Source organism: Podarcis filfolensis (assembly GCF_964270895.1).
Source record: "Podarcis filfolensis genome assembly, chromosome: 8".
Taxonomy (NCBI): Eukaryota; Metazoa; Chordata; class Lepidosauria; order Squamata; family Lacertidae; genus Podarcis; species Podarcis filfolensis.
The window spans coordinates 5175695-5189354 of record NC_139611.1 but is presented as its reverse complement, the minus strand read 5'-3'; the positions used below and the strand labels follow the sequence as shown (position 1 = coordinate 5189354).

Genomic DNA, 13660 nt, shown 5'->3' with positions numbered 1-13660 from the left:
CTTATTGTTTTGTTACAGACACATGTGCTCTGTCTGCTTGCTGGTTTATTTGGCAAGGCGCCCAAGCTGCCCACTTAGCCCAGCTGAAGCTGGTAGATTCACACCACCTTTAGTGATTTGTGAAACACCACCGTGTGAATAGGATACTGGACCAGATGGGCCACTGCCTGATCCAGCAGGCTCTCCTTATGTTCACTGAAGGACTAAAGGACTAAAGTGTGGTACTTACATCATAGCCTCTGAGTACCGCAAGATGAAAAGCCAGGAGCTGTAAAGGGATGACACTCAAGATCCCCTGCAGACAGTCCACGGAGTGGGGGACTTTGATGGTTCGCTTGTTGTTTTTGATGGTCTCAATATCTTCCTTATCACAAATCACAACAGGCCGACCCTGCAAAGAGCACAAGTGTAAAGGAAAAAGGTGGGGCAGCCCCTTCTCCACTCCCAAACTTAGGAGGCCTCCATCCACCTCTTAGGTTCAGTCTCTCCACACCCTTGAGAGAAAGATGAGGCAAAGGCTGAGAGGTCTCAGAGGCACCATAGGGAAATGGCAGGCCAGAAGAATCACACTGCTCCTCCACCACCACCTTCAGGGTATGATTTACTGCACCTTCACAGCTTTCTTTGACACCTGTGGGTTCCAATTGCTGCAGGGTGCCATTTTACAGCTGCTGCAAGCAGGTATTGGAGTGCTAGACCCCAAACTGTGACAGAGGAGAGCAATCTCAATCCCTCTCCCCTGCAAGCGTCACACTGGTGTCTGCTGGCAGCATTCCTGCACCTGCTTTGCAGATGGCACCACGCCACAGAGCGTGGCTGAGCAAAACTCGGGGCAAATCACTTGGGCTGGACCATTGCTTGACCCTGCTCCTGGGCCAGGAAGGCGGCAGGCAGCCTGGAGGGAACATGGGTACCCAGAGAGCAGCGCAAGCCTGTCTCCTTTGCTCTGGCTGTGCCCCTGTCCTATGTGGAGGGGGGGGACCAAGCTAGGAGGGACGGCTGTCTCTTTACCCCCACCAATCCTGCCCCATGAACTCTTTTGTCTTCTCAGACTTTTGCCTCAGGGCACAAAGAGCTTGAAAAAGTGCTTTTCTCCCACGAATGAAATAAGGCTGCGCCAGCAGAATTCAAAAGGTGTCACAACAGCCAGCCTGGAAGGTGGTTTCTGCTTGCTGGCCAGATCGGGCCGGTCTGGAAGCCACTCTCCTCGTCATCATTCTGGCTGGTTCCCACCAAAAAAGGGAGAAACGGAAGCCTGGGAGCCTTGAAAGTGCCTCACAAAGTGTTGTGCTGGCTCAGGTGGGGCTACAGAGGATGGAAGAGGCCTCCTCTTTTTTTCCAGCAACAAGCCCTGCCTGTAAGGAGTTGAAGAGGGCCTCAGCCTGGAACCAGCGGGTGTTTGCCATTTCATTTGCTACATGCCACTTTTGTCGGCCCCAATGAAAACAATGTGCGTAGTCAAGAAACACACTTTTCAGTTATTTACCATCTCCCTAGTTATTGGTTTATGTTACTCTTGAGGGAAAACACAGGGGAGAGCAGATGTGGTTAGTTTCGTTTCACTCTGGAGAAGATCATAAGAGGAGAAAGCCAGGAGGCAAGTCTTCAAGGGACAGAGAAGCAAACACCACTGGAAATGGCTATTTCCTTCAGCTCCTGTTCAGGTTCAGAGCCTCGTTTTCTCAGCTGGAAGGGGTGCTGCTCTCCCGCTTCTTCCCTCACCCCTTCTCTCCACTGCTCCAGGCACTGCCACTCAGTTCTGGCATTAGAGCTGGCGGAGGTCAAAGTGCCTCCTGAGCTGCTGAACGGCAGGAGATAAAAAGCTAGAGACACTGCACAGCTCCCTTTGCTCAGGCTTCCCATTTGACAGAAATATGGGGCAGAAATTTATACAGGAAACAGATGCAGTTATGTTTGTCCCCTAGAAACATCCGTAAAGGGGAAAGAGCTATTCAGCTTCAAAGAGGAACGCCCCCTCCCAAGCATCTTGGATATTCAGCTTACCCATCCGTGCCTTAAGCAGGCAAGACTTCTAAGCAACTGAGGAGATGCAGGAGAGGGCAAGGAGAGCCAGTGGTGGTGATTAGTGTGTTGGAACAGGGAGACCAGGGTTCAAATTCCCACTGGGCGATCTCAGGCCTCCCAGCCTAACCTACCTCAAAGGGTTGTTGTGAGAAGAATGTATGCCACCCTGAGCTCCTTGGGGAAAGGCAGGAAATAAATGAAATAAATAATAAAAGTAAAACTGTCTGGCTGTGCAAGGAGGAAATCTTGCCTGAGGAATGCCAGGAGCCTTGGCTGTGACCCTGACCCCTCAAAAGGGGCCTGAGGATCCCACATTCCAACCTGGAATTAACACACAAGCAAGAGGTGAACGAAACCCTTAGACCAAGGATTGAGGGGTAGAGGAAACGGATCCCTCTTTCCCACCACCTGCTTCCAATACCTTTGGGCACTGCCAATTCCAGTGCCTCATCCTTTATCCCCGAGGAGGAGCAAAGAAAGACGGGACTTTGTGGAGCGGAGGTGGGCTCTGTCTCTTCCCGCCTGAACTCACCTGCCGGGCAATGACTTGCTGCAGGGCGTTCTGGCACTTGGTGTATGTGCCGTCCCTCATGATGATCATGATGACAGGCATCAGTTTATCGACCAAGGCAAGGGGCCCATGCTTCAGCTCCCCGGCCAGAATGCCTTCCGAATGCATGTAGGTGATTTCTTTTATTTTCTGCAGAGAAGGTGCAACGCATTAGTCCATGGAGTCTCTCTCTAAAGCAAAGATCCTCCTCAGGCCAGGGTTTAAATCCCCGCTCAGCCATTAAGCTCGCTGGGTGGCCTTGGGGGCCAGTCAGTGCCTCTCAGCCTGACTTGCCTCACAGGGTTCTTGTGGGGATTAAATGAGAGGGGGCAACCATGCATGCCACCATGAGCTCCTTGCGGGGAAAGGTGCTCCACCAAGCCAAAAGCAAACAAACAGCTGTGGATAGTGACTCCAGAACCCTCCAGCTGGTTTCTGCCTGCCCCAGACTGCAGAAACACAAGAAACTGCCATGAGAACTGCAAAACTCTTGGTAGGTCACAGGAGATGGCTGCTGAGCTGCATTCGGTTTAGCAGACAACAGTATTTGCAGGCCTGATTTAAAACCCATCTTCATTTCTGACCTTTAGAAAACCTACTCAGTCCATTTGGGATTCCTTCTGTTGTCAGGAATTGCCCATACACTTTAAACCAGCCTTCCCCAATCCAGTGCTCTCCAGTTCACTTGGACTACAACAACTCCCACACAGGATGGGGCTGGTGTGAGTTGCAGTCAAAACACCAGGTTGGGAACAGCAGCTTTAAACCCTCTCCTTGCAATTAGAGACATGCTTTTAAAAACACCCTTCCTCATTTTCTTGCTCATTGTCAGGTCTGACCCTCCAAACCAGAACACAAATAATGATGGATAAACATTATTATTATTATTATTATTATTATTATTATTATTATTATTATTATTATTGGAAATGGGGATTCTTACCAGAGCGCCCTCCAGGCATGTTGCATAATGATAACCACGGCCCATAATGAGGACTGACTTCTGGTGGTAAAGCTCCGTGGCCAGTTTCTGGATTTCATCATCCATGCTCAGGACTTCTTTGATCAAGTCTATCGCAAGTAGCAAGAGGGAGGCAACGTGTTAACACGCAGGTTAACAATCTGCAATCACACATGCACTTTGGAAACAATGTTCAATGTGGCATTTAAATGCTGCACTGAAAACTGCACAAATCAGTGGATCTTCAGAAAGTAATAGTAACCATCACCTGGACCACCAATTTTTATTGGGGTTTCATTAGCACTGAAGAAAAGAGGTGGGAGTTGGTTTTTCTAAATCCTCCAACAGAACTCCGCAACCTGTTCTCGTAACTTATAAAGTGATCCACATTTGAGGATGTGACAATAAAGAACTAAGATACACTGATGCAATGCTGGATGTGGCTTTTAAATACCGTATTTTTCGCCCTATAGGATGCACTTTTTCCCCTCCTAAAATGAAGGGGAAATGTGTGTGCGTCCTATGGGGCAAATACAGGCTTAGCTAGTGTAGCTAGTGTGGATTAACCAAGAATGGAGCCTCAGAGAATACTCCGGCTTCAAAGGCAGCTCCATGCAGGCTATGTGGCAGTGAGGGACCTGATCTGGATGAGATCCTTGCAGCTTCAACTCTCCCAGCTTAGCACAAAACCAGGAGGCAAGTGAGAGGTCCCACTACCCGCATCGAGTCAATCCTCGCCTTGCTGTTCTCCTTCAAAGAATCACATTTTGTCATGACGCCTCAGAGCGCCCGTACGCACCTGGCAATAACTTGAGGCCTCGCATGATTTCTTTCCGTCTTTCTTGCATGGAAATCCTGTCGTCGCACATCATGAGCGCAAACATCACTAGCGACACAAATTGGCTTGTGTAGGCCTGCGGAAAGAGAGGACATCACTGTGCATATGCTTGCCAGGTTTGCTAAGATGCTGCAAGCTGCCCAAAACTCACACCTGAAAGCTGCTGGTATAAAAGTGGGGGCCTCAGGTGCCCACAGGGCTTCACTATCCCACTTGACCCTGGCACAAACCCAGCCCAGCCCCTAAGCACCAGAAAAGATTGGTTCTTCCAGTGAGAAATCCAAAATTCCAAATCCAAGGGAGCTCCATCGCCACAGACAAGGCTATTCATTTTACCTCCAGCTAACAGCAAAGGGACACCACCCATCAGGCCAAGCTTATACCAGGCATCTAATCTGGCCACTCTCAAGTGTACTTGATGACAGCAATTACCCTAGCTAACCTGGAGAGTAAGAATAAGGGAGCAGCTGAGGGTGTGGCCAGTCCTTACAGCTGGAGGCTCTGTAATTTTGTTGTTCATGCCTGGGCAGAGGCAGAGATCCTGCACCCAAGGCACAACTCGCACTCGTACATCTTCACATCCTTAGGCAGGAAAGTGGCGGGGGCGGGGGGGGAGCCAGTCAATACCCCTGAATTCTGTCTAAATTTTGTCTAAAGTCTGACGGAAAGGGGCAGGCCCTGCAATCTTCTCCTTTTTTCCTTCTAGCCTGATTAGAGAGAAAACAACAGACCCAGCCCAGCGACTCAGAGCAGGCTGAGAACCTGGGTATGCTCAATGCAGAGAAAGGCTAGCTCTGAGGAGGAAATGTGTGGAGTGGAGACAGAACATAGCCATGGTGGCTAGGAACCATTGATCCTTGCCTGCTATCTGGTCCAGTGGCACTCTCCCCTCTCATTGCCATAGGTTACCCCAGGCTCCAGTGCCTCTGGACCAGAACAGTGGCTCCTTACCTGGGTCTCTGGAACAGCCTAAGAAACAGTTTCTCAAGTTCTTAACTGGCTTCGCGGAAAGGAACACCAATATTTTCAAAACTGCCAATGCAGGCTAAAAATGAGCTGGACTCTCAGCTGCAAAGTATACCCTGATTGCTCCAACAAGTGAATTCAGACCCTCTCAGCTCATGTAATATTGCAGCACATTCCCCACGAAAAAGCAGCAGGCGCCTTAGCATGCAAATCTTGGCCAAGGCTTGCTCTTTGTTAAACGCCTCTTTTCAAATTTTAAGGGGAAAAGGAAGCAGCTCAATCACCTTGAGGAAATATTGAGGTATTTGCTAGGGACCCTCTTTGACATCCCCCCCCCCCGGAGGAAGGATGTTGGAAGGATTCAGGACAGATAAAAGCTCTGGTGCTCAGATCCTGCATGCGAGTTTCCCACAAGCATCTGGCTGGCCACTGTGAGAATAGGATGCTGGCTAGGAGGGCCATTGGCCTGATTCAGAAGGCTCTTAAAGGTGTTCTTAAGGGGATCTACAGCCTGGAGGTCTGCGGAAGGAAGGGGGGAGAGTGCAGAATGCCCGGCTGCAGCAGCAGCTCACACAACAAACCATGGAAAGCAACTCTAGGCAGCAGGGAGGAGATGTAGGAAGCCCTGGTGGGAATCTACTGAGATAGGGAGAGATCCCATCACCCGGGATCTTGCCTTATTCACTGCTCAAAGACTCTTCCAATGTTTGGGTGTTAATGGTATGTTTTTTGAAAGCTTTAAAGAATAATTTAATACAAAAAGTTGTTGAGTTATACATGCACATGAAAATGATATACACCAAGAGATTACCTAACATTTACCGTATTTTTTGCCCCATAGGGTGCAACTAGTTTTTTTTGGGGGGGGGAAGCTATCTGCAAGCCTTGGGAGCCCGCCGGAGTTCCCGCGGGGCTCCCGAGGCTTGCGGAAAGCTGCCCAAAGCCCGGGGTGCGCTCCGCTGCACTCCCCAGGTTTCGGGCTGCAGGCTGCTGTGTGCAAGCCTTGGGAGCCCCATGGGAAGTCCCGTGCTTCCTGTGACTGTTACGGGGGGCTGCTTTGTATATTTTTATGCACTGTGTTTTTGCATGAATGCATTAACATTTTAATGCTTGTTTTAATAAATATATTGTAAGTCGATTGCAGGCTTCTGGGTAACAAGCAGCTAAAAATTCAAATAAATAATAGCTGGGAAAGGGGGTGGGCTGTGTGCCTGCACTTCAAATGAGGATTTCTTTAAGAACTTATGCCTCTTTCAACTTAACGCAACCTGAACTATTCAAAATGCGGGTATTTCTAAACACCCTCTGCACACTGTAGATGAACTGGGAAAGAACCCCTATGCCTGCCCCTGCTTCCTTGAGAAATCACAGAATTGTAGAGTTGGAAGGGATCCCGAGGGTCATCTAGTCCAACCCCCTGCAGTGAAGCATAAGATTCAGAACAGATGCATGTATTACAAGATATGCAAATCTACGTGACTCAACTGAGCTTTATTGGTGTCAAGTGTGAGTGCCTCTGATGACACAAGGAACCCTTACCTTTGTGCTGGCAACCCCAATCTCTGGCCCAGCATTGATGTGAACGCCGCAGTCTGTCTCGCGAGATATGGAGCTCCCCACAGTATTTGTGATTCCTACAGTCAGGGCTCCTCTCTCCTTGCAGTAGCGTAGGGCCATCAGGGTGTCTGCTGTCTCACCTGCAGAGAGACAGACACCATCAGAGTCAGGAAATGCTCAACCTGGAGGCCACAGAATCATTCTAGCCCAACCCCCTGCAATGCAGGAATCACAGCTAAAAAAATCCCTGAGTAATGGTCATCTGACCTCTGCTTAAAAACCCCTAATGTAGGAGAGTCCACCACCTTCCAGGGGAGACTGTTCCACTGTCCAACAGTTCTTGCCATCAAAAAGTCATTCCTGATGTTTAATCAGAATCTCATTTCTTGTCATTTGAATTCACTGCTTCAGATCCTACCCTCTGGAGCAACAGAAACCAAGCTTGCTCCACCTTCTATGTGACAGTCCTTCAGACATTTGAAGGTGGCTATCCTATCACCTCTCAGCCTTCTCTACGCTAGGTAAAGGTAAAGGTACCCCTGCCCGTACGGGCCAGTCGTGTCCGACTCTAGGGTTGTGCGCTCATCTTACTTAAGAGGCCGGGAGCCAGCGCTGTCCGCAGACACTTCCGGGTCACGTGGCCAGTGTGACGAAGCTGCATCTGGCGAGCCAGCGCAGCACACGGAAATGCCGTTTACCTTCCCACTATAAAGCGGTACCTATTTATCTACTTGCACTTGGGGGTGCTTTCGAACTGCTAGGTGGGCAGGAGCTGGGACCGAAAGACGGGAGCTCACCCCGCCGCGGGGATTCGAACCACCAACCATGCGATCGGCAAGTCCTAGGCGCTGAGGTTTTACCCACAGCGCCACCCGCGTCTCTTATATGTTTAGCATCTCTACGCTAAACATACCTAATTCCCTCAATTGTTCCTCATTAGGCTTGGTTTCCAGGCCTTTATCATTTTGGTCATCCTCCTCTGCACACCTTCCAGCTTTCAATATCCTTCTTAAACTGTGGTGTCCAGAACTAGACACAGGACTCCAGGCTGGGTATGATCCAGGCCATAGCTGTCAAACTTTTCCCTTTTCTTGCGAGGAATCCTATTCGGAATAAGGGAATTTCCCTTAAAAAATGTTGACAGCTATGATCCAGGCAGAATAGTGTGTTGTTATTACTTCCCTTGATTTGGACACTCAGCTTCTGTTGATGCAGCCTAGAATTGCATTAACCTTTTTTTTTTGCTGCTGCAGATAGGCACCATAGACGAGAAACCACAGACCTAAGCAAAGCAGCAATGCTCTCTGAAGAACTCTAGTTCTTCTCCTTCTTTGCTCAGCATCAACAGAAGGCAGCTGCATTAGAACACAATACTAGCTAGGGAAAACATATTATTGCTGATCTGGATTTTATGATTTGTTCTTGTTCCTTTATCTGAGCTGCCTGGAGTATACCCAGATGCAGAAAGGCAAGATATAAAATATCTAAATAAACCGGACAAGATATTGTAATGAGAATAGCAGCCAGATGTTAAGAAGGCAAACTGAGGGGGTATTGTTCATTTTAAGCAATACCAAAATTGCACACTGTTTTTGGAATGATGCAAAGGGCAAGAGTAAAGTAGGTAACCTGGGCAAATATCTACAGGATTCCAAATCCTTTTAGCAATACATTCTGGAAAGAAATCTCCCTACCAATGAACCATTCATATATTCCACTGGCACTCAAGCAAATCTAGACTGATCTGTCTAGATGGCTCTGTGTGTTATGTGTACTACAGGACATAATTACAGCTGCTTTTCATAAAACAACTCAAACTACTAACTACTTCTTATGAATTTAGAGAATTCATTATATTATTACACTGAAAATGCTGAAACAACAGGAATACCAAGTGCATGGCAAAGAAGATTACAGGCATGCCTGCAAATCACCAGCAGAGGGTGTCAAAGCCCCAGCATGTCTGACTGCCAATGCCTACCGTTCCTTTGGCCGGCTACTATCACTATGGTCAGCAGGGAGCATTCTAAGAGGCGCCTTCTACGCTCAAAATATATTCTAGCAGTTCCCCTGGCCAAGGAAGAAATCACTGTGCGGTAAAAAAGCCTCCAGATGTTCTTGGACTACAACTCCCATCAGCTGTGTTGGCTGGGGCTGATGGGAGTTGCAGTCCAACAACATCTGGAGGGCACTGGTCGGTGAAGGCTGCCCCAGAGGGATGGGAAACCCTGCAAGGAATCTGCTGTTTGTGACTACCCAATAGGACTCATGTGTCCAGGAGGGCAGAAGATTCTACAATTGGTTTGTAGCTTTTATTCCACAGAACAAGGTTTTTTTTGGCAAACCAAAGTGCCCAGGCTTCAGCCATTTCATCTGAACAGTAACATTTCATTTTCAATGCAGCAGCGGTGCTGGAAGTGATTATAAAAAAACAGTTTTGGCTATTTAGCCCCTTTTTACTTATACCATATTATAGTATAAATCATGGGTAGGCAAACTAAGGCCCGGGGGCCGGATCTGGTCCAATCGCCTTCTAAATCCGGCCCGCGGACAGACCAGGAATCAGTGTGTTTTTACATGAGTAGAATGTGTCCTTTTATTTAAAATGCATCTCTGGGTTATTTGTGGGGCATAGGAATTAGTTTATCCCCCCCCCCCCAAAAAAAAAATATAGTCCGGCCTCCCACAAGGTCTGAGGGACAGTGGACCAGCTCCCTGCTGAAAAAGTTTGCTGACCCCTGGTATAAATAGTCAAAACTACTATTCTGGTAAAGTAGAAAGGGTCCTTCAGTAATGTGTAATACACCTGATTTTTTAAAATAATAATAATATTGTTTTAGTTCTATTAGTTTAATTACTTTTTAACCATTTTCATTTTTTGCATTTTATTTGTGTCATTTTAATTTGTGTAAGACACACTTTGAGTCCCGGACTGAGGAAAAGGCGGGAGATAGAGATAAATATCACAAACACATAATTAATAAATATGTATCCACATGATTTATTTTTTAGCTTATATTTGAAACTCAGCTTTAGGCATGAAATTCAGGCTGCATTTCACTACATTCACACAGGGTTTGTCCTTTGTTTTGAAACTCTTACATTTTGCCCCGGATAACTTGCACATGTCTGGTTCTAAGCATGCCGAACTCATTACTTCTAAAAACACAAACAAACAAACAAACAAACAGAAACACACATTGTTTGTATGAGCAATGGCCAAGAAGTACCGTGTGCTAAGAGCTCCAGCCGGGAGAATCCTGACTGGACTTGGTGGCTCCTGGCTCTACAGGATTCTAAACCTCCCTCCTCGGTAGCACGCCAGGTCAAAGGTCATGAGCCTAGCCAAAGGTAGCCACCTACTGGTCTCAGTTTGGCCTGCCACCTGCCCAGCACTGCTCCCAGGCCAAAGACCCGTCCGTACCTGACTGGCTGATGAAGAAGCAGACATCATCTCTGAAGACTGGAGTGTTCCTGTCCAAAAAGTCACTGGCAAGTTCTACCATGACAGGCAATTCAGTCAACTCTTCCAGAACTTGACGTGTCTGGTAAAGAAAAGAAAAGAAAAAGGGGGGAAGTCACGTACTCCTCAGCCCATTAAGCAGTGCAGCAGATTCTGGAGGGAACACTTCCTGCTCCCACTCTCCATCTTTTAAAGAGAGAGAAAGCGTGCAGGGACAAGAGGTGTCATTTTGGCTCTTCAGTTTCAGTGCAAGAAACAAAAAGAGGGTCCAAGGTCGGCATCATTAAAACATATTCTCATAGGCAAAATAAACTATACAGGCCTCAAAGAAAATGTGATTTATTACATCAGAACTGGAGTGAGTTTCCAATTCTGGTAAGACTCCCAACATGCCAAATGTTGAACCAGGGGTACCAACTTGAATAAAATATTGGGGGGGGGGCACAATCAATTTCATGACGCGGCACATGCACACCATTTGAATACCCATTAATTTTGCAGGGGGCCAGCCCCCTCCAATATTTTATTCGGGAAGGGGGAAGGGACCTCAGTCCCTAGGAGTTGTCACCTACGTGTTCTACTGAGTATGTCTTTCCATGCTCCAGTTAAGAATTAATGACCCAGTAGGTAATTTCAGTGAGATATGCCTCCCATCTGCAGAACCAAACAGACCAATGAAATGATGCTACAAGGATGGGTCACAGTTACAAGGAGCCATAAAAGAGCCGCATTCACCTATCAGCATCCACTTTCCATAGCTTCACAGACGTCATCGTAGGATCACAGCACTACTAATTTGTTCAATGTGTTTGAGATGCTACTCAAAAGGAAAACCCAAAGTCAGCCACTTACTGCAACTCCAGCATGGTAGCTTGTTCCACAAGCAATTAGGATGAGACGTCGACACCTTTGGATCTCCTTGATGTGATCTTTCAAACCCCCAAGATTCACTATTATAAATGTAGACACAAAGGTTTTGGTATTTAACATAATAATAACAACTACTACTACTACTACTACTACTACTACTACTACTACTCAAGGAAAAACATAAGAGACATTGCAACTAAGACTTCAGGAATTATACTGTTCATTTAGAGGAATGTCAGAGTTTCCCCTCCTCTCATCATCTACAGTGCACAGTAAAGGTAAAGGTACCCCTGAGCATTAGGTCCAGTCACGGACGACTCTGGGGTTGCGGCGCTCATCTCACTTTAGTGGCTGAGGGAGCCGGTGTTTGTCCGCAGACAGCTTCCGGGTCATGTGGCCAGCCGCTTCTGGCGAACCAGAGCAACGCACGGAAACGCAGTTTACCTTCCCGCCGGAGCAGTACCTATTTATCTATTTGCACTTGACGTGCTTTTGAACTGCTAGGTTGGCAGGAGCAGGGACCAAGCAACGGGAGCTCACCCCGTTGCGGGGATTCGAACCACCGACCTTCTGATTGTCAAGCCCTAGGCTCTGTGATTTAGACCACAGCACCACCCGCGTCCCACAGTACACAGTAGGGTCAAGCAAATGTCATCTCCTTAGACACTTTCCTAAGCAGGAAGAAGGCAAGTACCAAGTGTGGCAGCATAAACCCCCCAGTCCCACTAAGCATCCCAGAGGAGAAGGGAAACTTGCTCAGCAGCAAAGTGGTCAAAATGCAATCAACAGAAAGCAGAGGTGGAATAGTGTAGAAGAACTTCTACCTCAGCTGTTTGATGGTGGAACCAACTATCTCAGAAGGTAGCGGACTCTCCTTCATAGGAGGTATTTGAGAAGAGGTTGGGCTGGCCATCTGTCAGGGATTCTTCAGTTGTAATCCCTGCATTGCAGGGGGTTGGACTAGATGGCCCTTGGGGTCCCTTCCAACTCTACAATTCTATGAATCATCCTTACATTACGTAAGGCAAAAGGGACAGAGAATTTCTCCGTATACAGACCATCCTGTTGTGCCCCCCCTTAATCAGCAGTGCTTTATTAAGCAAAAGCGCCTCAAAAATCAAAACAGCATTGACATGCTTTTGACTTAGTTACCGGTGTAGTCATCAAAGTTGACTCTTCCTCTCATGGTGTTGACAACGGATTCTGGTTGTTCAAAAATTTCCTTTTGCATGAATGAACTGAAGTTACCTTAAAAAAAAAAAACAGCAGCAAAATGTAGACTGGATGGAAACAACACAGCAATGTTTATTCTGTTGACAAAGTTACCTGTTGATGGCAATGGCGACCACCTGAGAGGTGTCAGAACTGAGTTCTGGTGAGCTCTGGCTGAAAAATGTCCTGCTTACTAGTGTGTATCCTAATAGTACTAGTAGCCATGCGAATATAATTTTGTCATTTTTGCTGATGCAGAAATTCTTTATATTTTCTTGTTTGTTATTTCAGAACGTGGTGTTTTATTATTATTGCAACTTCTTATATATAAATATTTTAGTACAGTGAACATGGGCTAAACAACATTGCCTGGGAAATGTAAAGAAAAGAATAAAACGCAGCCAATTCAGTTATGATACATAAACTACAACTGTGAAACAGCAGAGCCGATGGAGTCCTGCTCTTGGACTGTGCCACCTGATCATGATAGGAACAACTGTTTAGAAATTACTACCTGAGTTTTGATTTTCCTCTTCCCTCCCTGTCTATTTCCCATTTTGTGCCATTTTTTAAAAAATTGTAAGCCTCCAAGTAGGTAGCCTGTGTCCCCACGAATCTCCAGGAAGGATCTTCACAAACACACACACACACTTGAAACTGAGAAGCCCTGACTATCAACTTAGACATACCCTTCATGATTTGCTGGAGCTCCATTTGTAGGGTCTGGACAGCACGACTAGGATGATCAGCCGCTGTGCGCTTGACTCGATGGATGGAGAGACGGCCGTCCACAACAGCTGCCACATCATCGTCCTCCAGAAAAATCACTCTGTTGGTGTGCTCAATAACTGCACTGTAAAAGAGTAGAGAATGGTTCACCTTCCATCTATGGAAACTAGAAGGAGAAGAATCTGGACTATTATGCTTAAGGGCAAATAACTTGTAAGATTCACTGAATACACACATTATAAAACAATTGGACTCCAGTTATCCAGTAATGAAACCATATTAGAACCAGAGTGTTTGCAAGAGTAGATATACCAGTCTTGAGATAAGAGTTGAGCTGACTGATCCTATTGTATTTTTATATAAACTTTGAAATACTACTACAACTAATAATAATGATAAATAATACAATGCTGAATTGGAATACAACTACAGCCTCCCCTCCAAAAAACTATGAAGGATGTGCAACTTACCATATTAACTGGATCATTT

The 13660-nt window shown here is 46.7% G+C and overlaps 1 protein-coding gene across 5 annotated transcripts in view; it reads right to left on the bottom strand.

Moving 5' to 3' along the window:
* GFPT1 (glutamine--fructose-6-phosphate transaminase 1) overlaps window positions 1–13660 on the bottom strand; it is a 42823-nt gene that overhangs the window by 2985 nt on the left and 26178 nt on the right. For 3 of the 5 annotated variants that reach the window (XR_014551807.1, XM_083629413.1, XM_083629414.1), the window contains 10 exons: window positions 13132–13295; window positions 12383–12478; window positions 11213–11310; window positions 10322–10442; window positions 10000–10056; window positions 6880–7037; window positions 4336–4450; window positions 3519–3646; window positions 2558–2725; window positions 230–391 (listed from right to left, as the gene is read on the bottom strand). Coding sequence is in view for 4 of the 5 variants with exons in the window: in XM_083629413.1 (XP_083485539.1) it covers window positions 230–391; window positions 2558–2725; window positions 3519–3646; window positions 4336–4450; window positions 6880–7037; window positions 10000–10056; window positions 10322–10442; window positions 11213–11310; window positions 12383–12478; window positions 13132–13295 (1267 nt within the window). In the remaining variant the exon portion in view is untranslated. The remainder of the gene's footprint in view (window positions 1–229; window positions 392–2557; window positions 2726–3518; window positions 3647–4335; window positions 4451–6879; window positions 7038–9999; window positions 10057–10321; window positions 10443–11212; window positions 11311–12382; window positions 12479–13131; window positions 13296–13660) is intronic. The other 2 variants (XM_083629415.1, XM_083629416.1) reach the window with 1 other exon arrangement.